General features: G+C 46.7%; 2 protein-coding genes across 2 annotated transcripts; both read left to right on the top strand.

The window, feature by feature from the left end:
• Positions 1 to 2: 2 nt before the first annotated feature.
• Positions 3 to 21,875, top strand: LOC116502791 (zinc finger protein 91-like). The gene is given in 4 exon segments (XM_032208722.1): positions 3 to 239; positions 777 to 2,086; positions 19,031 to 19,970; positions 19,972 to 21,875. Coding segments are annotated over 3 exon segments (2,379 nt in total). The 5' UTR covers positions 3 to 239; positions 777 to 866; the 3' UTR covers positions 20,191 to 21,875.
• On the top strand, positions 8,895 to 27,997 carry LOC116502781 (zinc finger protein 160-like). The gene is made up of 3 exons (XM_032208710.1): positions 8,895 to 9,276; positions 10,303 to 10,531; positions 25,780 to 27,997. The coding sequence occupies exon 3, from the start codon at positions 25,868 to 25,870 to the stop codon at positions 27,518 to 27,520; it is 1,653 nt and encodes a 550-aa protein (XP_032064601.1). The 5' UTR covers positions 8,895 to 9,276; positions 10,303 to 10,531; positions 25,780 to 25,867; the 3' UTR covers positions 27,521 to 27,997.
• Positions 27,998 to 28,000: the final 3 nt, after the last annotated feature.

Below are 28,000 nucleotides of genomic sequence, written 5' to 3'. Positions count from 1 at the left end.
CAGTGAGGATCTGGCCGTGAACCCCACAGAGGAGAAAGGGGAGTTCTTGGATCAGGATCCACCAACCTTTGGCTGGGACTCCATTCTAGAAAATTTGGAAATCGTGGCCCGGATGGAGAAGCAGCTTCCTGCACAAAGAGCCAATCGACTAAGGAGAAATAAAATTGGTCGGCAGTGAGGGTCATCCCTGGCCTTGACTCAGAGGGGTAACAAGTGACCTCTTGATCGTAACTTTAAAGGTGAGTAAACAAATCTTGGTTAAATCTTGGTCTGGAGAATAAGCATGTTAATTATTTTAATCTTAATTTGACAAGAGAGTGATGCAGTGAATTGAGGGCGTAATATCTTTAATTGATACTTGTTGTAAGAAGCCACTCTTGGTCTAGTTGGAGGTGGACCCTGGAGGGAAGGCCACAGAGTGGGGGAGTTGCAACGGCTGGGTGGATGCACCCTTGAGGCCGAAAGAGGCTTCCTGGGGACTCAGCTTGGGGTGGGGCTGCCCCTGTCCAGCCTTCATCCTGTCCCTCCATGGGGAAATGTTCTCTCAGCCCAAACTGCGTCTTGTTCCAGGGATACATTTTTAGCCATGATCCGTGCAGGCTGTTTGTGCCTTGTCCCATAATGCACTTGGGGGTACAGTTTAGTAAGCTGAAGTGCTTGTGCCTTGTCCTTAAACCTCTATTTAAACTCAATTATTGTGGATCCTTTATTGTGGATTTTGTGGCTCTCTACATTTCTGAAAAGGAAATACTTTTTTCTCTTTCTCCTTCTAACAGAGGATAAACGATTATGACCAAATGTTTACTTGCAAGACAACTGGCAACAGATAGTAGAAATTCAGCCTAAGGAAGCAGGTGCCACAAAGCATGGAGCGTGAGAAAATCTGGAATCTCCCATCAGATACAAACAACACTCCGAAAAACTATCAAAGAACCCATGAATGCTCCGAGTGTGGGAAATCCTTTGCTCTCCACTCCCTCCTTTTGACCCACAGGAAGGTCCATGTGGGAAGTGGATCCAGAGAAGGATTGGAAGGTGAGAAATCCTTCTCTGGAAAGGATGCCAAAGTTGGCAGAGTAAAACCCTATAAATGTGAGGAATGTGACTTATGCTTTGGGCGAAAATTAGGCCTTCTTACACATCAAAGAATCCACACTGGAGAGAAACCTTATCAGTGTCTGGAATGTGGGATTTTTTTCCGTGAAAAATCCACACTCAGAAACCACGAGAGAATCCACACGGGGGAGAAACCTTACAAGTGTTGGGAGTGTGGGAAAAGCTTTTCTCAGAAAGCTCATCTTTGGATCCATGAGAAGATTCATACAGGAATAAAGTCTTACAAATGCTTGGAGTGTGGAAAATGTTTCACCCGGAGTTCAGGTCTTCGGAGTCATTGGAAAACACACACAGGGGAGAAAAACGAAAAGTGCCTCGAATGTGGCAAATGTTTTACCCTGAAAGGAAACCTAGTGCGACATCAGAGATATCACACTGGAGAGAGACTCTTTGAATGCCCAGAATGTGAGAAACAATTTGTAAATTCTTCTCAACTTCAGAGACACCAGAAAGGGCACAAAAAGGAGAAACCCTATGAATGTAGGGACTGTGGGAAAAGTTTTGTTACACGAAGAGACCTTCAGATTCATCAGCGAATCCACACAGGGGAGAAGCCGTACAAGTGTGAGGAGTGTGGGAAATGCTTCTCCAGAAATGACCACCTTGGAAGCCATAAGAGGGTCCACACAGGAGAGAAGCCATACAGATGCGTAGAATGTGGGAAATCTTTTGCTCATAAGGGAGTCCTTTGGACACATCATAAAACCCACACAGGGGAGAAGCCATATCAGTGCAACGAATGTGGAAGTTTTTATCGTACCTCATCAGCCCTTAAAAGACATGTGAAAACTCACACAGGGGAAAAACACTACAAATGTTTGGACTGTGGGAAAGCATTTGCTGATTCATCTTCCCTTAGAAGTCACAGCCGAATCCATACAGGAGAGAAGCCCCATAAATGCTCAGAGTGCAATAAATGTTTTTCAGAGAAACGTACTCTTTTGAAGCATCAGCAAATCCATACTGGAGAGATACTATTTAAATGTCTGGAATGTGGGAAATGCTTTGCCCAACCTTCAGCACTTTGCATGCACACCCAAAGTCACACAGGAGAGTCGCCTCACCCAAAGTCACACAGGAGAGTTGCGCCTTGCAGAGTGCAAGAAATCTTTTCATAGCAAACCAAAGCTAAAAGTACATTAGAAAGTCCAGAGGAGATAAATCCCTTCAGCTGTGAACAATGTTGTTAAGCAACCTCAAATCCCATTAGAGAGTACACAAGGAGGCAAGAGGGCGTAGGTATGGGGAGTGTGAGGACGTTTGGCTCACAAAGCAGCATTAGTCACTTACCAGAGTGATTACACAAAAGAGTTATCAGTTCGTGTCTATATATAATGTTTTGCAGAGGACTGGTAATTCCCAACTTGCGACCACAACTGGAAATGGGTTTCTGGTTGTAAGTTATTAATAGTCATAAATCAAGACACCCATTTTTATCTTTTACTAGACCTTTGTTGATCAATGAAGAGAACTGAAGATTTAGAGAGGAGAAAGTAGGGTGAGGGGTGGGGTTCACCCACAAATGCGCGATAGACGTAAGCGCGCCAACAAAACCACGACGGACAAATGAGCGCCGTCAAAATTGCTAATTGATTTTCGACAATAGCGCGCCGACAAAATCGCGAGTGAATGTGCGGGTCTCTGAGCCGAGGGCAGCCCTGCCTGCCTGCTGCTGCCCTCCTACCGGAGGATTTCCTGAGCCTGCCGTAAGTTGCAGGCAGGGATTTTCCTCCCGTTTTACGTGCTCAATGAACATTTGAATTAAGGTTTGGCTTAAGATCTCCTGGGGGACGAGGGTGGGATGGGGGCTGCTGTGAGCTTGGAAGCAGAGGGGGAGAAACTTTCTTTGGGCCTTTGCTCCGGACTGACCACCGGAGAGGGCCAAAAGGGCTCCAGGTTGTGTCTCTGGACTCAGTGGGGATTGAAAGAGACAGGGATGAAGCTGGAGGACGGGCAGAGAACTGGGGGGGGGGGGGAGGCAGCCGAGCCCTTGGCTGTGCCTAAGAGGGCTTGCATATATGTAAGGCAGAGGGAGGAAAGTAAGGTTTGCCCCTTTACTTCTCGAAACTGAAATTACCTTCTTGTGCTTGTCATCGCACTTTTGTCGGCGCGATTTTGACGTCGCGTTTTAATCGGCACTATTTTGTCGGCGCGCATATGTCTTATCGCGCAATTGTCGGGTCACGAGGGGTGGAGTGAAGATGCATCTGGTGTCTTATTTAGTGATAAATCATTGATGTTGAATATGCTGGCTCAGGATGAAGAAGAAAAGTTACTTTTTACTATCTTTTGGGGAAGGTTTTTTTTCCTTTTTTGTCATATGTGCACATACTTACATGCTGTATATTCCCACAAAGTCATATTTAAACGTTTTATATAGATTTCCCTTATAAGTAGTTCCTTTTGTCAACTTACAGTTTCTTTCCCACAGTTTTTTTCCATTTGTCTAGTTCTATAGTTATCCCAAAAAAAAATTCCCCATTCTATCATTGTCTCTTTTATCTGTTCATCTTTCATTTTTAGGCTTAACAAAAAAATGTATATTTTCTTTATTATCTTTTCATCTACCGCTAACATTATTTGATCAAATTTTGTTTGTTCTTTATAGAAACCATAAGTCTTAATATCTTTATATCTCGATTGTATTTGCATATGTGACCACCATGGTAGGTCCACACTTTGATTCTGTAACTCTCGTTGGGTTTTTAAGTTTCCCTTCCACATTCAGAATATCTTTATATGTAATTTTTTTTCAAGATTTACTACATTTGGATGGATAAATGCTTCCATTGTTGAGAGCCAAGCTGGTATTTCCCTGTAAATGTTTCCTTCCACCTTTTCCCATACTAGGAGCAGAGCATTTCTTATCTGATGTCTTTGGAAAATCTTTGGAGTTTTCTTTTTATTACACCATAAAAAGGTGTGCCATCCTAATTGGAGATTGTGGCCTTCTAAAAACAGTAACCTTCTGAATCTAAGAGTTATCCAGTCTCTCACCCATGTTAATGCAGAAGTTAGATAATAAAGCTCTCAATCTGGTAACCCGAACCCCACATTGTTTTTAAATTCTTGCAACATTTTCAGTATTATTCTTGCTTTTTTCCCTTGCCAAACGTATTTCAGAATTATGTTTAGCTCATCAAAGTATTCCCCCCCCCTATTTTTATGGGGATCATTTGGAATAGAAAAAGTAGCCTCGGTAAAATATTCATTTGTATAAGTTGCAATCCTCCCTACCATTGATATCTGCAAATGTTTACATTTTTCAAGTCCGGATTGATTTGTTATAGTAATTGTATATAATTATCTTCTTTGATTGTTACAAATCTTGCTGTTAAATATATTCCCATGTATTTTACTTTCTTAACTATTTGTAGATCTAATTTCTTCGTCAATTCACCTGTTTTTCTGTAAGATTGTGAAGATATTAGTTTTGTCTTCTTTTATTTTCAGTCCTGCAACTTTCCCATATTCTGATGGACCCTTTGGACGCCTGATGGACCCTTTGGGATTTCAGACGGCGCTTGGAGAGATACCTGACTCCCTTGCCCACAATCCGGCAGAGTCCTTGGTCGCTGCTTGGAACACAGTGGCGGCTGAGGAACTGGACCAGATTGCGCCTTTGTGGCCTCTCCGTGGCAGTGGATCCAGGAGGGCTCCTTGGTTCACCGAGGAACTCCGGGAGATGAAGCGCCAAAAGAGACGCCTAGAGCGACGTTGGAGGGCTAGTAACTCCGAATCCGACCGAACACAACTAAGAGCCTTTATTAGGACTTATTTAGTGGCGATACGGGCGCCAAAATGTACTCATTTTTCCGCTCTTATTGCATCCGCAGAGTCTCGCCTGGCCGCCCTGTTTAGGATAACCGGCTCCCTCCTGAAAGGGAGGGATGCGGGAGAACCCTTACAGGGGAGAGCTGAGGAATTCTTTCAGTTTCTGTCGGACAAAGTCGCTCGGATCCGGACGGACCTGGACTCCACTTGGACAGTACCAGCAGAGATACCAGGGGAGGGCCTTGATCGGATTTCTTGGAGCGAGTTCCAGCTTGTCTCTCCTGAAGAAGTGGACAAGGCCATGGGAGCAGTGAGTCCCTCCACCTGCTTACTGGATCCGTGTCCCTCCTGGCTGGTCTTGACCAGCAGGGAGGTAACACAAGGCTGGCTCCAGAGGATTGTTACACCTCTCTACAGGAGGGATCTTTCCCGCACCCTCTGAAGGATGCGGTGGTAAGACCCCTCCTTAAGAAGCCTTCTCTGGACCCAGCTATCCTTAATAACTACCGTCCAGTTTCCAACCTCCCTTTTATAGGGAAGGTTGTTGAGAAGGTGGTGGCCTTTCAACTCCGACGGTCCTTGGATGAAGCAGATTATCTAGATCCCATTCAGTCGGGTTTCAGGCCTGGTTACTGCACCGAAACTGCTTTGATCGCGCTGACCGATGATCTCTGGCGGGCCAGGGATAGAGGACATTCCTCTATCCTGGTGCTTCTTGACCTCTCAGCGGCCTTCGATACCATCGACCATGGTATCCTTCTGCGACGGCTGCAGGAGGTAGGAGTGGGAGGCACCGTTTTACAGTGGTTCTCTTCCTCTCGGACAGGTCGCAGTCGGTGTTGGTTGGAAGACAGAGATCGACCCCTAGGCCCCTTAAATATGGAGTAACGCAGGGCTCAGTCCTGTCCCCCCTCCTATTTAATATCTACATGAAGCCACTGGGTGAGATCATACGCCGGCACGGGATTAAATACCACCAATATGCGGACGATACCCAATTGTATCTGTCCGCCCCGTGCCAACTCAGCGAAGTGGTGGAAGTGATGTGCCAGTGCCTGGAGGCTGTCAGGGTCTGGATGGGAGCGAATAAGCTTGCACTCAATCCAGACAAGACCGAGTGGCTATTGATGTTTCATCCCTTAGCCTGGGGGTGAAATCTTACACCCCTCAGAGAGGGTCCGCAAGTTGGGTGTCCTCCTGGATTCGCAGCTGACGTTAGAACACCATCTGTCGGCTGTGACCAGGGGGGCTTTTGCCCAGGTTCGCCTGGTGCACCAGTTGCGGCCCTACCTGGACCGGGAGGCACTTCGAATGGTTACTCATGCCCTCGTCACCTCAAGGCTTGATTACTGTAATGCGCTCTACATGGGGCTGCCCCTGAAAAGTGTTCGGAGACTACAGTTGGTCCAGAATGCAGCCGTGCGAGCGATATCGGGTGTACCCAGATACACCCATGTTACACCTATCCTCCGCGAGCTGCACTGGCTTCCTATCGGTCTCCGAACGCGCTGCAAGGTGCTGGTCATCACCTTTAAAACCCTACGTGGCCTAGGACCTGGATATCTGAGAGACCGCCTCCTGCCACATACCTCCCAACGGCCGATAAGATCTCACAGGTTGGGCCTTCTCCGGGTGCCGTTGACCAGACAATCCCAGCTGGCGGCCCCTCGTGGGAGGGCCTTCTCTGTAGCTGCTCCGGCCCTGTGGAATGATGTACCCGTAGAGATCCGGATCCTTCCCACTCTCTCGGCCTTCCGAAAAGCCACTAAAACCTGGCTATTCCGGCAGGCCTGGGGCTGTTGACTTCATGAACGAGGTCCAGCCCCACCTAGATTGAGTGTATGGTGCGTTGCTTTTAAATTTGTTTCTCTCTTTCTATTTTTTAACTTTTTATCTTTAACCTTGTTTTTGTAAGCCGCCCGGAGTCCTACGGGATTGGGCGGCATATAAATTTATTAAATTACAATTACAATTAATTCTCCTCTTTTTCCCATTAACTTGGGAGTGGGGGGGGGGCATTTCCAATGGTGGTTCTAAACTAAATACTGAATCATCTGCCAACGAAAAGAAAAAGAAAACTTGCTTTGAGGACTCAGCCAGTCTACCTACTTCCCCGCTTCCTTCCCCCTCTCAGGGCTTGTGGCAGCTCTGAGGCAGCCAAAGATGGCTTCAGCCAGGTTCCCTTCAGAGTGGGCACAATGCAGTGCTCAATCCCTTCTCCTTTTCCCAGCGTCCTCCATAAGCTTCCACAGGGGAGCAAGCAGGTTTCCTGGACGGTTGAAGAAACATCCTTCTCGACTCCTGGGTGTTTCTAGCAGAGTCAGCATTATGTGTGTGACAATATTGTGCAATATTCAATTTACTGTGAATTGTAAATGGATACTACATTGTGTTTCGTGGGACCCAAAATTCAGTTACTGTGAGGTTGTCCTGTGTACAGTTCTCTTTTTAACCATAAATAAATAAATCTACCCCCAAACAACTCCGTTTATCTAATCTGGGAGAACCAGTCTGGCCTAGTGGTTAGAGCCCTGGGCTAGAAAGCTGGAGGCTGAATTCAAGTCCCTCCTTGGCCTTGGGGGCCTCCTGGGTGACCTGGAGCCAGTCACCCTCTCAGCCTAACCCACCTCACAGGGTTGCTGTGAGGAAAATAGGCAGAGGAAGGTGTGTGAGATATCTTTGCTGCCTTGATTAATTGGTAAAACTAATAAGGGTGTGTGTGTAAATAAATAAATAAATAAAATTCTACTCTGCAGAGGCCTATCAGGGTTTCCAGGCCTCTTTCCCCTCTCAGCTGATGAGCTGCCATACTTGTATTGCCCCGATGGGAACAAGCATGAGACCTGGGCTGCTCCCCCAAACTCTCCTCTTTTTGCTGTCCTGGGGAAGACTCACCCAGGCTCATTCGTCTTCAGAGTCCCCCACCCAATTTAAATTCTCATGATGTGGGGGGGGGGCATCACGTAACCTCTGCACCAGTGGCCATTGCAGATCACTGTAAGACGTGAAACTATTTAAGTTTAAATTAAAATTTCCAGGGAGGAAAATGAAATATTAATTATCCAAATAGAGGGAATTTATAGGACAGGGGAGGCCATTGGACTCCCAGCATCATCCAGGTTTGATTTGGGGGGGGATCCCGGAGAAGCTTTGAGATGCTTTGGTCAAGACGGCTTGGAGAATGGCACAAAGCTGCAAAAGCCACCAGAGTGGAGATTAAGGTGACCCTGGGGTGAAGTCCAGGCCTGGGGGCAGTGGCAGTTGGCTGAAACTGCTGAAGGCCCCATCCCTACCCCTTTAAGGCAATTATTGTGTGGGAAATATTTTTCTGGACTGTCTACCTGGGTCTGGAGGTAAAAATGCCCTCCATAAAACCTCCAGGTGCTCAGATGGCCAGACCCTCTTTCCGGGTGACAAACCACATCAGAGCTTGGAGTGTGGAAAATCTATTGCTTGAAATGAGACAATCTCTTTATGGATTTAAAGCTCCTTGGGAAGAAGGTCCAGTCCTGGGGCACACAAAAGGTCAACTGTGAACCTCTCAATCTGGACACCTGGTTCCCCAGAAGTGGATCCCACTGTAGCACAAGACTGGAGGGGAGACGGAGTTCCCCTCGATGCTGCTCTTCCTCTGGGTCAGGATCCCCCCCCCTTCTTCTTCTACAGTGGCCCCTAAATCAGTCCAGGAAAAGAGCTGAGGGTGGGAATGGGGGGTAGGTCTTTGGTGGCCTCCAAGCTTCGGTGTCTCCCTGGAGACGTCTCATTCCCCAACTGGGTAACATCATCAGGGCAGCAACCAACCACTGACTTCAGGAGCCCCAAGGATCCTTCAACTGTTACGGGGCCTTTTTGCACAACTCTTTCAGGGGCATCTGCAGAGCTTCAGCTTCCAGCGCTCTCTCTCACAAACACATACACACAAACAACAAACACAGCATTTCGGAGCACGTGGCCCTAGCTGAAAAGGGGAGGTGAAGGGGCGGGGCTTCAAAGAGTAGGCGGAGCCCGAGAGGAAGCCAGACGTCCCGCCTCCCCGCATCTCCCCTCCCATTGGCTCCGCTTCCCTTCGCCCGGCGAGGATCGGCGCTGGATCCCTCGGAAGAGGCTTCCGGGTACCGCTCGGAGCAGGTGGGGCCGTTCTCCCTCCGGTCTCCAAGCCGCCGCTCCAGCCAGGAGATCTTCTGCCCCCCAGGAGGAAGGGAGCTGCGGATCCCGCTCTTCGGCTCGCAGGCTTTTCCTCGGGGAAATCCGGCTCTGGCTTTGCCTGCAAGGAGTGGATCCCTCCCTTCCCTGCAAGGGAAACAAGGGGGCTCCGTCCCCGGGCTGGATCTTTTTCCTCCTCGCCCGGCCAAGACTCCCCTTGGGGGATCCGGGAAGCAGCTTTGGGTAAGTTGTTTCAGGAGGTCTCTCTGTGATCCGTCTCTGAGCATGCGTACTGAGCAAGTGCATTTGGAAAACAAAAGTGTAAATTGCGCTTTAAAACATTTACTGGGATTTGTAATGTGTTATTAACACCCTCTGACCTCTTTGCAACGGGGAGGGGAAAAGAAAGAAGTTTAAATTAGTTGACTTGAGCTCGTGTTTTCTTGAGCCACAAAAGAGATCCTCTTTCTTTGAGCTCTTTCCTCTGAAAGGCGGAAAAACCCTTTGTTTTTATGCTAATCTCTACTTTGCTTCTGCTTTAAAAAGATGGGTAGAATTTCTAAACTTTGTATTTTCCTTCTGTTGCCCAGAAGAGGCTGGGATGTAGGAGCCCCTCCTTGGTGGGTGTTTTCCTAAGCACAAAGGAAGTTTTGAGGGGGGTCTTGTAAGCAGCTGCTATATAACAAGCAATAGCAATATAGCAATAGCAGTAGACTTATATACCGCTTCATAGGCCTTTCAGGCCTCTCTAAGCGGTTTACAGAGAGTCAGCATATTGCCCCCAACAATCTGGGTCCTCATTTTACCCACCTCGGAAGGATGGAAGGCTGAGTCAACCCTGAGCCGGTGAGATTTGAACCGCTGACCTGCTGATCTAGCAGTAGCCTGCAGTGCTGCATTTAACCACTGCGCCACCTTGGGCAGGAGGCTGCCTTTCCCAATTGTACATAGATTCCTATACATTCCATAAATTCCTAACTGGAATCTTGATTGCTTTGCAGCCTCTAAAAAGACCAGGAAAGATCAGCCCTTTTCACACATGCTCTGCCCCATCTTCCACTGAGATTTCCTAGGCACAATTATGCTTTGGCCCCTATTGGACTTCAGCCTTTCTTTCATTTTGTCTTATTCGGACCTTCTTGAATCTATCTCCATTATTTTGTATCCTGATCCAATACTCTTATTTTTGCCTCCAGAATCCAGATCACTTCCAGATTATGTTCAATATCACTGTTGGCATCTGAGCCTTTTTTTCATTTCTCTTTGCAGGAGACCAGTGAGGATGTGGCTGTGAACCCCACAAAGGAGAAAGTTCCTGGATTGCGATCCACCAACCTTTGGCCAGGACTCCGTTCTAGAGAATTCGGAAATTGTGGCCTGGATGAAGAAGCGGCTTCCTGCACAAAAATGGCCAATAGATTAAGGAGAAGCCAAACCGGTCAGCAGTGAGGGTCATACCTGGCCTTGGCCCAGAGACCTCTTCATGGTAACTTTAAAAGTGAGTAAACAAATCTTGGGTTAAATCTTGGTTTGGAGAACAAGTGTCCATTTTTTAAATCTATATTTGACAAATGAGCAATGCAGAAAAAATGGGTTTTGCTCCCAAGGTGAGGGCATCATGTAGTTCCATTGAGGACTATACCTTGAATGCGGTTGGTCAGCCAGTTACAAATCTACCAGGTGGTGATCCTATTCCACATTTTCTTTATCCCGGCAAGAACTAGGCTGTGGTCTACTTTGTCACATGCCTCACTGAAGTCCATGTATTTTATGTAGACAGAATTGTTATTGTTTTGTCAAAGAATGCAATAAGGTTTTCTGCCGTGGTCTCTTTTTGACAAACCCATGTTGGCTTGTAATAATAGCTTTGTTTGTTTCTAGGCTTTGGCAGATCCAATGCTTGATTATCTTTTCCAGGATTTTCCAGGGACTGATGCCATAATGTTTGGTTTTTAATTTCCTTGATCCAATTCCCCTCCCCCCTTTTTTAATCTTTATTTTATAAAATGTACAAAAAGTGTCACGAGGAAGGCCGGATTGAGAAGTCATGGTGGGATGGGGCTCATATGAGCCAAAGTGAGAAGAAGCAGGAAAGGGGATAAGAATCAGAAATGGGTTGTTTACATTAGCCTGAACTCTTTTTCCTTCTCTTTTGCTTAAGTGATGCCTTAGTTTATTTTATTGTCATTGCACCTCGTACAACAAAATTAAATGCCATCTTCGGTGTATACTATAACTATCAAAAAATAAAACAAAAACACTCATACTTTGCATTTTATGCAACTGAATTGAAAACCCCTGATATTGCATTGATATTGCACTATACAGTAGAATTCAATCTAGTTACTGCCCTGGGATAGAAGTTGTTTTTCAGCTTCTTTGTCCTTGTTTTTATTATCCTGTATCGTCTGTCAGATGGTAATAGTTAAAAAAAAAGAGTGCCCAGGATGAGATATGGATATTTAAGGAGGTTTTGAACTTTCTTAAGGCAGAGGGAGCTATAAAAACTCTCCCAAGGAAGGGAGAGGGCAAGCAATGATCCTCTGGGCAATGATGTTAAACCCTCTGGAGAGCTGTCCTATCTGCCTCCGTGCAATTGGCAAACCAAACACAGGTGCAGTAAGTTAAAATACTCTTTGTGGTGCAGCAGTAGAAGGTCACTTAGTTTTTGGTAATTTCTGTAGTTTGTCCTGGACTTACCACCACAATTGGAGTCTTGGTCGTTGAGCAAAGTGGTCATTAAGTAAGATGTCACAGGAGAGCTTGGCTCAATGACTGCAACGCTGTACTCCTGATTGTGGTTGTGAAGCGATTTCACATGTGGCTAAACAAAGTCCCAGGTAAGGAATGTGGGGTTGTCTGAAGGGAGCAGGAGAGGCCTGGTGATTCCCAGGCACAGGCTGCATTCGACTTCAGGGCTCCTGGACAACCTAAGAGATGCTTTGGGACACGTTGCTTGGAAACAGTGCGGAACATGCAGCTTAGAAAATGGAGCTAGGTTGCAAAGGCCTCCAGTCTGGGGATTAAGGGCGCATCTCTCAGTGACAGTGGTGACCCTGGGGTGAAGTCCAGGTCTGGGGACAATGGCAGCTGCCTGAAACTGCTGAAGGCCCCATCCCCTCCTTTAAGGCAATTATTATGTGGGAAATATTTTTCTGGACTGTCTACCTGGGTCTGGAGGTAAAAATTCCCTCCAGAAAACCTGTGGGAGAGGCTGAGTTTGGGTCGGTCAGTCTTGTAGATGGGTTTGCAGGGATCACAGGAGCCATGGAATAGCCAGTAAGATGGTCTTTATTACATATGAGTAAGGTGACAGCGATTCGAATTGTAACAGATCGCGCCCCAGTATTTATAAGACATGTAACAACCCAAATAACCAATCAGAGCCAGATACTGCACAGCAACTGCTGCTGCAGTACCTTGGCCAATTAGAGGAGCCTAGCTGCTTCTTGGAGGCTAGCAACAGCTTCTAATGCCCCTAGGCCAATTAGGGCTCAGCAGAGTGGTTGCTGGCCCTTTTCAATGTATCTGAATACACAACACCCCTTTCCCCCAGATTAGTTGATGGGGGAGGGTGGAGGACACCAAATTATAACAAGCAACTTTGAGATTTACTTTTGCATTATCCCCCAGGTTAAGAGAATTATTTTTATTAATACATTTCAACAGCAGTTCCCCCAATTTTATTGATTCATCCCCAACAGCATTCCGTGAATGAACTATTACATGTGAGTGTGTGGTTCACTTTAAGAAGCAATTCTATGTCTTTCTCCTTCCCTCCAGCTCATTTATTCGCATTTGCATTTCTCCTCCCTCCAGTAATTTATTCCCATTACGTTACGTTCCTCCTTCTCTCCAGCTAAGTACACTTTGTTCTTTTGTTAGCTCACTTTATTCTTTATTAGCTCACTTTTCCCAAGTTCTCAATTCACATTCCTCCCTTTCCCCCCAGCTAATTGTTTGCATTACGTTTCTCCAGTTAATTTGTTTGCATTACGTTTCTCCTTCCCTCCAGTTGCTTTACACAATTCACATTTGCATTTCTCCCTGTCCCTCCAGTTGCTTTACACAATTCCCAATTTCATTCCTCCCTTTCCCTCCAGCTGCATTATTCACATTTTATCTTATTTAATTTAAAATTCCCCCAATTTTACTGCGCATGCCAACAGACCCCAAAAAGTTCTCTTTACAGTCCTGGCTTGCAGGAACGGCCCTGGAGGCGGCTCGCGGCTTGCCGATAGCTCTCCAGGAGTTGTGGATTAGCCGGGCAGCATGGAGATCGGTGAGGCAGGCAGGAGGGATTTCAGCTTTCCTCCCAGCATCGGAAGGCTTTGGCCGGAGGAGAGGCACAGCGGCAAGGCTCGGGGAGGCCGTGAAGGCAGGCGCGGAGGAATGGGGCCCTTCTGGGAGGGCGCGGAGGCCTTGGGAGGCCGCAGAGGCGACAGAAGGCCGAGAGGGCTGGCGCGGAGGCCGCGGAGACATCGGGGCCCTTCTGGGAGGGCGCGGAGGCCGTGGGAGGCCGCAGAGGCGACAGAAGGCCGAGAGGGCTGGCGCGGAGGCCGCGGAGACATCGGGGCCCTTCTGGGAGGGCGCGGAGGCCGTGGGAGGCCGTAGAGGCGACGGGAGGCCGAGAGGGCTGGCGCGGAGGCCGCAGAGACATCGGGGCCCCTCTGGGAGGGCGCGGAGGCCGTAGAGGCGACGGGAGGCCGAGAGGGCTGGCGCGGAGGCCGCGGAGACATCGGGGCCCTTCTGGGAGGGCGCGGAGGCCGTGGGAGGCCGAGAGGCGACGGGAGGCCGAGAGGGCTGGGACACGCCTCTGTCCTCCTCCTTCTTTCTCCCTCTCTCTCTCCGGGTCAGGCAACGAGGCTTTAATTTTTTCTGGCTGGCTGGTGGGCAGCCTTAGCAGCAGAGAAGCAGGCAGACTTCGCAGGCAGGCTGAGTTGCCGGATCGCGACGCAGTTCGGCGATCGGCACGGCTGGCTGGCTCCCTGAAGTGCACAGGCCACCCAACGACCTCGGGCCCAAACAGTACCAGCTGAGATTGGCTTCCGCAGAGGTTGAAGCTTCTCTTGCTGGACTCTCCTTCAGCTGGGCTCGAGCTGGCTGTGGGTTCCGGCGGGTCCTTCACGGGCTCTTCACGGTTGAGCCACTCGGTCCGTTGCTCGTCCTTGCGCATCGGCGGCTCTCTGTCCCACGGGCAGAGGCCGTGCCAGATCGATGCCAAGTTGGCGTAGACGCCAGCAGGCTCCAACGGGGGAGGCTTGGTAGCCTCTGGAGTTGTGCGAAGTAGAGGTTGCTGCGACTGGCTATTTCTTCTCGTTCCAGGCTCCGTGGGAATCGCGGATCCCATCCTCGTCGCCAGTCTTGTAGATGGGTTTGCAGGGATCACAGGAGCCATGGAATAGCCAGTAAGATGGTCTTTATTACATATGAGTAAGGTGACAGCGATTCGAATTGTAACAGATCGCGCCCCAGTATTTATAAGACATGTAACAACCCAAATAACCAATCAGAGCCAGATACTGCACAGCAACTGCTGCTGCAGTACCTTGGCCAATTAGAGGAGCCTAGCTGCTTCTTGGAGGCTAGCAACAGCTTCTAATGCCCCTAGGCCAATTAGGGCTCAGCAGAGTGGTTGCTGGCCCTTTTCAATGTATCTGAATACACAACAGTCCCCCCTTTCAGCCCAGAGCTCATCAGGCACAGCCGGAGGGCAGAGGCAGCCATGGGGGTTCACCTCAGGCAGTCCTCCAGCTGCACCATTTCAGAGTTACGATGGACCCCACTCACAAAAGCTATTCATGACCTGGATCCATAATGTGCAGGGACACACTTAAGGTTGAAAGTCTGTAGATATTTATTTAGATTTATTATATAATATAGAAACCACCCACATCACAAGTTACTTATTTCCCCTGTTGGCAAACATCTATGCTCTAAGTTGAGGATACTCACCTTGAACAAATTCTGGTCTTGATTGTGGATTTGAATTCTTACATTCATCCTATCAAAAACAGCACCACAAAAAAACAGATTAGGAACACAAGTTGAAATAGGGAAGAAAATGGTAAGTGAGCACCTGTCTACCTTAGACAAGTTCAAATCACCAGGACTGGATGGATTACACCCCAGGGTTCTGAAGGAACTGCCGGACGGGATCACAGAACCACTGAACTATATCTTTCAGAGATCCTGGAGCACCAGGAAACTGCCAGAGGACTGGAAAAGAGCTGATATAGTTCGCATCTTCAAAAAAGGGAAATAAATAGATCGAGGAAACTACAGACCTATCAGCCTGACCTCAATAACAGGGAAGATTCTGGAAAAGATAAGCAATGAATCAACAAACACCTAGAAGGAAACAGAGTAATAACCAAAAGCCAACAAGGGTTTGTCAAAAACAGATCATGCCGGACTAATCTTATTGTATTCTTTGACAATGTGACAAAATTAGTGGACCAGAGGAATGCCGTCAATATACCGTATTTTCACCCATATAACTCGCGGGTTATATGCGTTTTTACATGCATAGCACCCCCCCCCCCTCGTGGGGTATAAAAGTGGGCGGGGTATACGGAAAATATTTTACACAGATTAACTACGGTAAAGGGAGAGCTTGGGAGTTCGAGGAATTGGGAGGCAGCTTTACCTCGGTTCCCCATTCTCCATCGGGGGCACGTGCAACCAGACTGGAAAGGGCTGGGGAGACTTGGCTCGGCGGCTCGGGCTGGGGAAGGGTTGGAGGAACGGAGGAGAAGGAAACTGCTGAGATCGGGGGAAGGAACGTGAGACGAAAGCCTGTGCGAGCTGCGGAAGGGTTGGAGGAACGGAGGAGAAGGAAACTGCTGAGATCGGGGGGAAGGAACGTGAGACGAAAGCCTGTGAGAGCTGCGGAAGGGTTGGAGGAACGGAGGAGAAGGAAACTGCTGAGATCGGGGGAAGGAACGTGAGACCCCACAGCCCATTGACCCCTCCATGTTTCCAACGTGGCCGGCCAAAAGCGAAGCGTGTGAAACGAGGCACAAGCCCGCGACCCCCAGAAGGAGGACTGGGGTACAGTCAGCTGGGTGACGATGACATTAAAGATACTTCCTTATGGCATAGTTTATACTCCTTCACTTCAGAGGGGGGCTAGGAGAGCTTTTCCTCCCACGGAGTTCAATAAAGTAGATGGAAGGGAGGGAGGAAGGGTCCCTCCCTCTTACTTTCCGCCCATTGAGATGAACCAGAGCCCTTCTTGAACCGGAGCCGCTTGCGTTGATATACTGTCCATCTATCCGTCCATCCACCCACCCTTCCTAAATAACACCGAAACCTTTTACAAGAAAATCCGCTCAAATCCTCTTACAAATATCTGGGGATATGGATTTTTTCTTCTTTGGGGAAAAAATATTTCCTTCCACTCCCCTCCAGAAGAACGGAGCTGATCTCGGAGTTTGGATTCTTAGGACTTAGGAGTCCCAGGGCGGTTTTCTCCCCCCGTAAAATCCCCCTTTTCTCCCACGATCCTTGCAGGCAAAGCGTTGAATTCCCTGGCAAAGAACAAACGGCAGGAAGGGAGAATCCGGCTCCTTTATTGTAGGAAACGTTTCTGAGGTTTATGGAGCTTAAAGGTTCAAGTGCAAGAAAACGGGAAAGAAAAAATGAAAGAGAGAGGGGGGGTGCCGTTCTTGACTTCCGCAGGACTTCTTCTTGTCGTCCTCCCTCCCCCGAGCTGTAATACACATGCTCGTTCAAACACACACAAGCACGCACACACACACACAAAACACACAGGCGCACGCGCTGCCCGTCTGCCTTGCTAGCGAAGGGCGAACGCCGCGGAGCGCTCTCGTTTAGCAGGCGCGGGCAGGGGGTTTTTCGGGGCGAGAGAGGGGTGGTCGAGAGGTGAAGAAGCGGAGGGTGAGGCGTTGGGCTCCGGATGGTATGGAGAAGGGTGAGCAATTGTCTTTTGGGGTCTTTTTTTTGGGGGGGGGAGATTGGCACGGTTGGGCTCTCCTTCTTCCTTCTGATCACCTCTTCAGCTGACTGTTCGGGCTGTGCAGTTCCGCCCGCAGGCGATGCCCCTTTGATCCGAACCGCGTCTCCGCTCCCTCGTGCCAAATAGCAGCAAAAGATACAAAGAGCAGGTGGAGAGTACTCTTCAACATCTTCAACAATGATTTGGATGAGTGAGGGGATCGACGGGGAACTCATCAAATTTGCAGATGACACCAAGCTGGCAGGAATAGCCAACACTCCAGAAGATAGGCTTAAGATACAGAAGGATCTGCACAGATTTGAACATTGGGTGCTAGCCCACAAAATGAAATTCAGTGGTGAAAAAAATAAGGTTCTACATTTAGGCAAGAAAAACGAAATGCACAGGTACAGTATAGGTGGTACCTGCCTCAACAGTAGTAACTGTGAAAGGGATCTTGGAGTCCTAGTGGACAACCATTGAAATATGAGCCAGCCGTGTACAGCAGCTGCCCAAAAAGCCAACACAGTTCTAGGCTGCATAAACAGAGGGATAGAATCAAGATCACGTGAAGTGTTAATACCACTTTATAAGGCCTTGGGAAGGCCACACTTGGAATACTGCATTCAGTTTTGGTCACCATGATGTAAAAGGTTGTGGAGATTCTAGAAAAATTGCAGAGAAGAGCAACAAAGATGATGAGGGGACTGGAGACTAAAACATATGAAGAACGGTTGCAGGAACTGGGTATGCGACTGCGTGGGTGTGGCCAATTTAAGAGATCATTAATGCACACAAAATAAACTTTTTTTTTTTTGCACCTCGGGGTGTTTTATTTGCTTTTGTTTGCATGTTGCTCTTTTGATTGACTTTTCGTTTTACTAGACCATTTTTTTCAGTTGCCTAAGAGTCTAGTGGCCCACTTCCACATTTGCAGCAATTTTTCTCAGCCCCAAGGAGCTTGTGAAATCTCTCGTTTTCTTTCTCTCTCCCTGTCTCTCTTTCTCTCAATCCCTCTGTCTTTTTCTCTCCCTCTTTTCCTGTCTCTCTCTTTTGCTCTCTCCCCACTTTCTCTTTCTTTCTCTGTCTGTCTCTGTCTCTCTTCCTCTCTGTCTCTCTGTTTCTCTGAATATCTTCTGGGGGAAGAGGAGGTCAAAAATGGGTCCCTTTTTTTACTTTCCCGCCTCCTGGGCATCCATGCAGGCCAAAAATGGGCTAAAATAGCCCAATTTCTTTTGCCTCCTGGGGCATCTCTGCACTCCGTTTTTCATCTCCCCAACCTCCAGAAGCATTCTGCAGATCAAAAATGGGTGAAAGCAGCCCATTTTCTTTGCCTCCTGGGGCATCTATGCTCTCCATTTTTCACCTACCCTGCCTCCAGAACCTCTCTGCAGGTGAAAATTGTTGGTCTTGCCTTCCAGTTCCAGCCCATGGGACTCACGAAGGTACGTTCTGCACTCGGCGAAAGGGTGAGTGGGCCGATGTGGGCGGGGCAGCCTCGTGGTCCTGTGCGGGCCGAATTAATGGCTTTGGCCGGCCATATGCAGCCCACGGCCCGTAATTTGAGGACCCTTGTTATTAGCAATAGCACTTAGATACATAATGCTTTACAGCATTCTCTGAGCACTTTACAAATGACAGCATCTGGCCCTCAACAATTTTGTGATTTTTTCTGTTTCTCGAAAGGAAATAATGTTCTCATCTTCTTTTTTGTTCCACCAGCAGGAAAACAGCTGTGACCAAAAGTTTACCCGCAAGGCAACAAACAAGAGATAGTAGAAATTCAGCCCCAGGAAGCAGCCAAAGGGCCAGCATGAAGCGTGGGAAACTCTTGGATCCCCCACCAGACTCAAACAGCCCTCCAAGAACGGCCAAAAGACCCCATGAATGCTCAGAGTGTGGGGAATCCTTTGCCCGCAGGTCCCTCCTTTTGACACACAGGAAGGTCCACGTGAGAAGTGGATCAAGTCAAGGATTGGAGGATGAGAAATCTTGCACTGGGAAAAACTCCAAAGATCTCAGGAGTCTCCCAACTCTAATACCCTATAAATGTGAGGAATGTGACTTATGCTTTGGTCACAAGTCAAGCCTTCTTACACATCAGAAAATCCATACTGGAGACAAACTTTATCAATGTATGGAATGTGGGAAATCTTTCAGCAGAAATTGCATTCTCAGACAGCATGAGATGATTCACACAGGGGAGAAACCTTACAAGTGTTGGGAATGTGGGAAGAGTTTTTCTCAGAAGGCAAATCTTTTGGCCCATGAGAAGATCCATGCAGGAATAAAGTCTTACAAATGCTTTGAGTGTGGAAAATGTTTCAACCAGAGTGCAGGTCTTTGGAGTCATGTGAAAATACACATAGGGGAGAAAAATGAAAAGTGCCTCGAATGTGGGAAATGTTTTACCTGGAAATCAAACCTGGTGCGACATCAGAGAATTCACACTGGAGAGAAACCCTTTGAATGCCCAGAATGTGGGAAACGATTTATGGTTTCTGCTAACCTTAAGAGACACCAGATGCGTCACAAAGGAGAGAAACCCTATGAATGTGGGGAGTGTGGGAAATGTTTTGTTACACGAACTGAGGTTCAGAGTCATGAGAGAATCCACACAGGGGAGAAGCCGTACAAGTGTGGGGAGTGTGGGAAATGCTTCTCCCAAAAACAAAACCTTGTAAGCCATCAGAGGCTCCACACAGGAGAGAAGCCATACAGATGCATAGAATGTGGAAAATCTTTTGCTCAAAGTGGAGCCCTTTGGAGACATCATAAAACCCACACAGGGGAGAAGCCACATCCATGCAACGAATGTGGAAGATTTTATCGTACCTCATCAGCCCTTAGACGTCATGTGAAAACTCACACGGGGGAAAAAAACTGCAAATGTTTGGACTGTGGGAAAGCATTTGCTCAGTTATTTCACCTTAGAAGACACAGCCGAATCCATACAGGAGAGAAGCCCTATAAATGCTCAAGAGTGCGATAAATGTTTTTCTCAGAAACGTACTCTCTTAAAGCATCAGCGAATCCACACTGGAGAAAAACCATATAAATGTCTGGAATGTGGGAAATGTTTTGCCCAACCTTCAGCACTTCGGATGCACACCAGACATCACACAGGAGAGTGGCCTTACAATTGTGCAGAGTGTGAGAAACCTTTTCACAGCAAATCAAAGCTAAAAATACATTAGAAAGTCCATAGCAGATAAATATCTTCAGCGGTGAAGAACATTGGAAACTTTTTTTTAAAGACCCATCTTATAATTCAGCCGGAACTTCACAGAGTGATAGAAGGGAATTCCTATGAATGTTTGGCCTGGGGGAAATGTTTTTGCTAGGGAAACAACTTCAAATTCTCTGAGAATTACACAATGAGGGAAAAGGCCATAAATATTCGGAGTGTGAGGATGTTTTGCTCTGAAAACAGCATTAATATATTACCAGAGTGATTACACAAAAGATATCAATTCATGAGGAGTATATATAATGTTTTGCAGAATACAGATAATTCCCGGTTTGCAACCACAACTGGAAATGGATTTCTGGTTGTAAGTCATAAATCAAGGGACCCAGATATTATTTTTTACTAGAGCTTTGTTGATCAATGAAGAGAATTGAAGATTTAGAGAGGAGAAAGTGGGGTGAGGGCTGGAGTGAAGATGCATCTGATGGCTTATTTAGTGATAAAGCCATGTTGAATATGCTGGCTCAGGATGAAGAAGAAAAGATTATTTCTTTACTATCTTTTGGGGAAGGTTCTTTTTCCTTTTATCACATTATCTTTGTCATATGTGCACATACTTACATGCTGTACACAGTCATACATAAACATTTTATATAGATTTCCCTTAGAAGTAGTTCCCATTGTCAACTTACAGTTTCTTTCCCACAGTTTTTTGCCATTTGTCTAGTTCTATAGTTATCCAAAAAAAAATTCCCCATTCTATCATTGTCTCTTTTACCTGTTCATCTTCCATTTTAGGCTTAACCAAAAAATGTATATTTTCTTTATTATCTTTTCATCTACCGCTAACATTATTTGATCAAATATTGTTTGTTCTTTATAGAAACCATAAGTCTTAATATCTTTATATCTCGATGGTATTTGCATATGTGGCCACCATGGTAGGTCCACACCTTGATTCTGTAACTCGTTGGGTTTTTAAGTTTCCCTTCCACATTCAAGATATATTTATATGTTAACTTTTGTTAGAGATTTACTACATTTGGATGGATAAATGCTTCCATTGTTGAGGGCCATACTGGTATTTCCCTGTAAATGTTTCCTTCCACCTTTTCCCATACTAGGAGCAGAGCATTTCTTATCTGATGTCTTTGGAAAATCTTTGGAGTTTTATTTTTATCATACCATAAAAAGGCGTGCCATCCTAATTGGAGATCGTGGCCTTCTAAAAACAGTAACCTTCTGAATCTAAGAGTTATCCAGTCTCTCACCCATGTTAATGCAGAAGCTTGATAATAAAGCTCCCAATCTGGTAACGTGAACCCCCCCATTGTTTTTATATACTTGCAACATTTTCAATCTTATTCTTGCTTTTTTCCCTTGCCAAACATATTTCAGAATTATTGTGTTTAGCTCATCAAAGTATTTCCCCCCCCCCCCCTATTTTTATGGGGATTGTTTGGAATAGAAAAAGTAGCCTCGGCAAAATCTTCATTTGTATAGTTGCAATCCTTCCTACCATTGATATCTGCAAATTTTTACATTTTTCCAAGTCCGCTTTGATTTGTTGGAGTGGTCGTGTATAATTATCTTCTTTGATTGTTACACATCTTGCTGTTAAATATATTCCCAAGTGGAGTTGCATTATATATAAGAAATAATTACCTCTCTACAGAAATAGAGCACAACAATGATGAGAACTATCTTGAAAGCATTTGGGCCAATATTAAAGGTTGGGGGGGGGGGGGAAATGACATTGCCATAGGTCTATACTACTGGCCACCCAACCAAGCAGAGGAAGTAGATGAACTTTTTGCTAATCAGTTAACTAAGGTATGTAGAAAACACACCACAATAGTAGTGGGGGATTTTAACTACCCTGACATCAACTGGGAAATAAACTCTGGGGAAGCAACTTAGAACTGAGGAGAAATTTCCTGACAGTTAGAACAATTAATCAGTGGAACAGAAGTTGCCTCCAGAAGTTGTGAATGCTCCAACACTGAAAGACTTTAAGAAGAAGTTGGATAGCCATTTGTGTGAAACGGTATAGGGTTTCCTGCCTAGGCAGGGGGTTGGACTAGAAGACCTCCAAGGTCCCTTCCAACTCTGCTATTGTATTGTTGTATACTGCAAATTCTTTGTCAATTCAACTGTTTTTCTGTAAGATTTTTAACTAAGGTATTAGTTTTGTCTGTGTTTCTTTTCAGTCCTGCAACTTTCCCATATTCTTTTATTTTTCCCATTAACTTGGGAGGCCCATTTCCAATGGTCCTTATAGAACAAGGGTAGTCAACCTTTTTATACCACCCACTTTTGTATCTCTGTTAGTAGTAAAATTTTCTAACCGCCCACCGGTTCCACAGTAATGGTGATTTATAAAGTAGGGGAGTAACTTTACTTTATAAAATTTATAAAGCAGAGTTACAGCAAACCCCTATCGCCCACCATGAAAACTGGAACGCCCTCGAGTGGACGGTAGGGACCAGGTTGATTACCACTGTTCTGGAATAAATACTGAATCATCTGCCAATGAAAAGAAAAAGAAAACTTGCTTTGAGGACTCAGCCAATCTATCTACTTCCCCCGTTCCTTCCCCCTCTCAGGGCTTGTGGCAGCTCTGAGGCAGCCAAAGATGGCTTCAGCCAGGTTCCCTTCAGAGTGGGCACAACGCAGTGCTCAATCCCTTCTCCTTTTCCCAGCGTCCTCCATAAGCTTCCGCAGGGGAGCAAGCAGGTTTCCTGGACGGTTGAAGAAACATCCTTCTCGACTCCTGGGTGTTTCTAGCAGAGTCAGCATTATGTGTGTGACAATATTGTGCAGTATTCGATTTACTGCGAATTGTAAATGGATACCACATTGTGTTTCGTGTGGCCCAAAATTCAGTTACTGTGAGGTTGTCCTGTGCACAGTTCTCTTTTTAACCTTAAATAAATAAATCTACTCCCAAACAACTCCACTTATCTAATCTGGGAGAACCAGTCTGGCCTAGTGGTTAGGGCCCTGGGCTAGAAAGCTGGAGGCTGAATTCAAGTCCCTCCTTGGCCTTGGGGGCCTCCTGGGTGACCTGGGGCCAGTCACCCTCTCAGCCTAACCCACCTCACAGGGTTGCTGTGACGAAAATAGGCAGAGGAAGGTGTGTGAGATATCTTCACTGGCTTGGTAAATTGGTAAAACTAATAAAGGCAGGATGTAAATAAATAAAAATTATTTTAAGGCAGCATGAATTCTGGGAGCTGAAGTGCCCCCATCTTCAAAGACGACCATTCCCAACCAACAACCAGGACATCCAGTATGGCCTAGTGGTTAAGGGCGTGCATTGCGAAGCCTGAGGTCATGGGTTCCAGTCCTGCCTTGGCCATGAAAGGCTCATGGGCAACCTTGGGCCAGTCTCTCTCTCTCTCTCTCAGCATAACCCACCCCACAGGGTTGTTGTGAGGCAACTAGGTGAAGGAAGATCCGTGGGATATCTTCACTATCTTTGACTTATTTGTAAAAATAATAAAGGTGGATATAAATTTTAAAAAGCATTTCCATTTTGCAGGGGCTTGGCTGATGGTTTCCCCCTTGCAGGGCGTTGCCTCCATGGGAAGAAGGAGGAGATCTGGGTTCTTCCCCCAAACATTCCTCTTTCCTGTCTTGGGGTCCCCGCTTCCAGCCTGCAGAGAGGGTCACTCTTCCCATGGGCAGAGGCATCCTCCATGCCCACCGGAGGAACAGAGCCGATTGCGGAGCACGTGGTCCCTGTAGGGAGGGGAGATTAGAGGGGAGGGGCGGAGGGGGAAGGACACGCCCCTCCCCTCCCCCTCGCTGCATATCCGGTTCCCTCCGGGGATTCCCGCTTCTTCCTCGGAGGATCGGCGCTGGATCCCACTCGGGGCAGGTGAGGGAGCCCTCCGGCCTCCAGGCCTCCCCTCCTCCCAGGAGATCCTCCCCCCGCCAGGAGGAAGGGAGCTGCGGATCCCGCTCTTCGGCTCGCCGGGTTTTCTTCGGGGAGATCCGGAATCTGGCGTTGCCTGCAGGGAGCGGATCCCTTCCTTCCCTCCAGAGGGACAAAGAGGGCTCCGTCCCTTGGCTGGATCTGCGCCCTCCTCCCCCGGCCAAGGTTCTCCGGCTGGATCCGGGAAGGAACCTTTGGGTAAGTTACTTTCAGAAGGTCTCTCTGTGGTCCGTCCGAGGTCTCTGAGCAAAGAAATCCCGCGTGTGCAGTTGCAAAAAGGGAGCTTTAAAACTTGAGGTTTGTAATGTGCTCTTAGCACAGATTGACCTCATTGCAATGGGGAGGGGAGAGTTCGGGGGAAAGAATGGAATGAATTAAATGAATTGAATTGATTCTATCCCTCTGTTTATGCAGCACCGCCGGCTCATATTTGAAAGGTTGTCCACTAGGATTCCAAGATCCCTCTCACAGTTACTACTATTGAGCAAGGGATCACATATACTGTACCTGTGCGTTTTGGGTTTTTTTTGCTTAATTGTAGAACCTTACTTTCTCCTTCTTTTGCCCCTAAGGGGCAGTGATGTGGCCTTTCATGGCGGATGTTTTACAAAGCAACGGTGCTCTCCTCTGCTTCCCTCCTACTCCCTGAGGGACTGGCATGAAGAGTGGGGGGAGGCAGAATACTTGGGGCTGTTGGAAGGAACAGAACTAAGGGCAGTATCTCCTGCAGATGCTGCTTCAAGATCAGCCGGCATCCCTCTTCATACCAAACTGCTTGGACACCTTGCCTAAACCTCTTTAGTTGTGGGGTGAGGGAATGGAAGGAGAATCAGTCTTTTTCACTCATCCTCTTCCCCCTCTGGTCTCTCTCGTCTTCCTTTGAGATTTCCTACTCGCAACTGTGCATTGGTTCCTCTTGGGCTTCCATCTTGCTTGTTTTTGTTTTTTTCATTTTGGCTCATCAATATCATGGTTAAATCTTGGTTCGGAACATAAGCAATTTTTCATGGTTCCAATTTGAGTCGGTCACCAGGATCAGAGGTTTTATCTTCCAAGCTTTCAGACTCATGCTGGAGCCCATCTTCGGTGAAGTTCTCTCTAGCAGAGTGTGTCCTGTTGTGTGTGTGTGCTCCACACACACAACCACACCACACCCAGAACAGCACACACTCTGCTGGGGGGAGGTTCCCTGAGGATGGGCTCCAGCACGAGTCCGAAAGCTCGGAAGACAAAACCTCTGGTCCCAGCAACCGGCCCAGATTGGACCCTGCAATTTCATCCTGGGATACGAATATTTACCTTCATTTGTGCTTTATTTTTATTGGACAAAACAACAAGGCTGTGACGTTTTTTGCCTTAATTATTTGTCTTTCCTATAGGCAGTCCTCGATGTATGACTATAACTGGATTGCAATCCCACTGGTTGAGCAAAGCAGTAATTACTTGACAGGTCACATCACTGTTTGCTCAAGAACTGCAATTCTAAACTCAATGTTGCGGTTGTTATTAGCAATGGCACTTCGACTTAGATACTGTACATAGTGCTTTACAGCAGTCTCTGAGCAGTTTACAAATGTCAGACTCAACAATTTTGTGATTTTCCATGTTTCTCAAAAGGAAATAATGTTCTCATTTTCTTTTTTGTTCCACTGGCAGGAACACAACTGTGACCAAAGCTTCACCTGCAAGACAACTGTCAACAGATAGTAGAAAACAAGCACAAGGCAGCCACCGCCAGGAAAGCATGGAGGGTGAGAATCTCTTGGATCCCCCATCAGACACAAGAAGCACTTCAAAAACGGCCAAAAGAACCCATGAATGCTCAGAGTGTGGGGAATCCTTTGCTAGCAGGTCCCTCCTTTTGACCCACAGGAAGGTCCATGTGGGAAGTGGATCCAGTCAAGGTTTGGAGGGCGAGAAATCCTTCTCTGGAAAAGACACCAAGGAGAGAATCCACACAGGGGAGAAACCGTACAAATGTGGGGAGTGTGGGAAATGCTTTCCCCAAAAAAACACACTTGGAAGGCATCAAATGTTCCACACGGGAGAAAAGCCATACAGATGCGAAGAATGTGGAAAATGCTTTGTAGACAAGCGAGGACTTTTGCGTCATCATAAAACCCACACAGGGGAGAAGCCATATCAGTGCAACAACTGTGGAAGATTTTATCGTACCTCATCAGCCCTTAGAAGTCATGAAAAAACTCACACAGGGGAAAAAAACTACAAATGTTTAGACTGTGGGAGACAATTTGCTGGGTCATCTGCCCTTAGAGTTCACAGCCGAATCCATACAGGAGAGAAACCTTACAAATGCTCAGAGTGTGATAATAGTTTTCCACGGAGAGATTCTCTTGTGATGCATCAAGAAATCCACACTGGACAGAAAGCTTATCAATGCCTGGAATGTGGGAAATGTTTCCGTAGAAAATCCACTCTCAGAAACCACGAGAGAATCCACACAGGGGAGAAACCTTACAAGTGTTGGGAATGTGGGAAGAGCTTTTCTCGGAAGTCAACTCTTTCGTCCCATGAGAAGATGCATGCAGGAATAAAGCCTTACAAATGCTTTGAGTGTGGAAAAGGTTTCACCCAGAGTTCAGGTCTTCGGAGTCATGTGAAAACACACAGAAGGGAGAAAAAGGAAAAGTGCCTCGAATGTGGGAAAAGTTTTACCTCGAAATCAACCCTGTTGCAACATCAGAAACTTCACACTGGAGAGAGACCCTATGAATGCCCAGAATGTGAGAAACGATTTGTGGATCCTTATCAACTTCAGACACACCAGAAGAGGCATCAAGGGGACCTTCCCCATAAATGTGGGGAGTGTGGGAAAAGTTTTATTTCGCCATCCCAAGTTCAGATTCATCAGAGAATCCACACGGGGGAGAAACCCTTCAAATGTGGGGAATGTGGAAAATGCTTTGCTCAAAAAACAAATCTTGGAACGCATCAAAGGTTACACACAGGAGAAAAGCCCTACAGATGCGAAGAATGTGGAAAATGCTTTGCAGAGAAGCGAGGCCTTTTGGGTCATCACAAAACCCACACAGGGGAGAAGCCATATCAATGCAACGACTGTGGAAGATTTTATAGTACCTCATCAGCCCTTAAAAGTCATGAGAAAACTCACACAGGGGAAAAAAGCTACAAATGTTTAGACTGTGGGAAAGCATTTGCTCATTCATGTTCCCTTAGAAGTCATAGCCGAATCCATACAGGAGAGAAACCTTACAAATGCTCAGAGTGTGATAATAGTTTTGCTCGGAGAGATTCTCTTGTGATGCATCAACGAATCCACACTGGAGAAAAACCATATAAATGTCTGGAGTGTGGGAAATGTTTTGCCCATTCTTCAACCTTTCGCATTCACACCCGAAGTCACACAGGAGAGTAGCCTCACAAGTGCACAGAGTGTGAGAAAGCTTTTCGTAGTAAAGGAAAGCTTAAAAAGCACCAAAAAGTCCATAGCAGAGATAAATCTCTTCAGTTGTGAACAATGTTGGGAACACTTTTCCCCCCCAACATTAAGTCACATCTTAACATCTTAAGTTGCTACAGTCGTAAGTCAAGGAACCAGATACTTCCATTAATTTTTACTAGGCTTTGTTGATCAATGGGGAGGACTGAAAATTTAGAGAGGGGAAAATGGGGTGAAGGGGGGAATGAATCTGGTGGTTTATTTAGTGATAATAGTTTTGTTGTTGAATCTGCTGGCTGAGGATGAAAAGGGAAACTTTTCTTTTTCCTATTATCTTTTTGGGCGGGATTTTTTCGCTTTTTTCATTGTCTTTCTCCTATATTCACACACAAATATTTGTATTAACTTTCTTTCCGTGCATATAATCCTTAATAAAAGTATTGTTCAAAATAACCA

This window comes from Thamnophis elegans, chromosome 2, assembly GCF_009769535.1.
Source record: "Thamnophis elegans isolate rThaEle1 chromosome 2, rThaEle1.pri, whole genome shotgun sequence".
NCBI classification, from domain to species: Eukaryota; Metazoa; Chordata; class Lepidosauria; order Squamata; family Colubridae; genus Thamnophis; species Thamnophis elegans.
Note: the sequence above shows the minus strand (reverse complement) of the source record. Positions and strands in the feature narration are given on the sequence as shown.

Bases quoted from the DNA above. Each gene is read 5' to 3' on its own strand.
- LOC116502781 (XM_032208710.1), top strand. From the start codon at position 25,868: ATGGAGGGTGAGAATCTCTTGGATCCCCCATCAGACACAAGAAGCACT.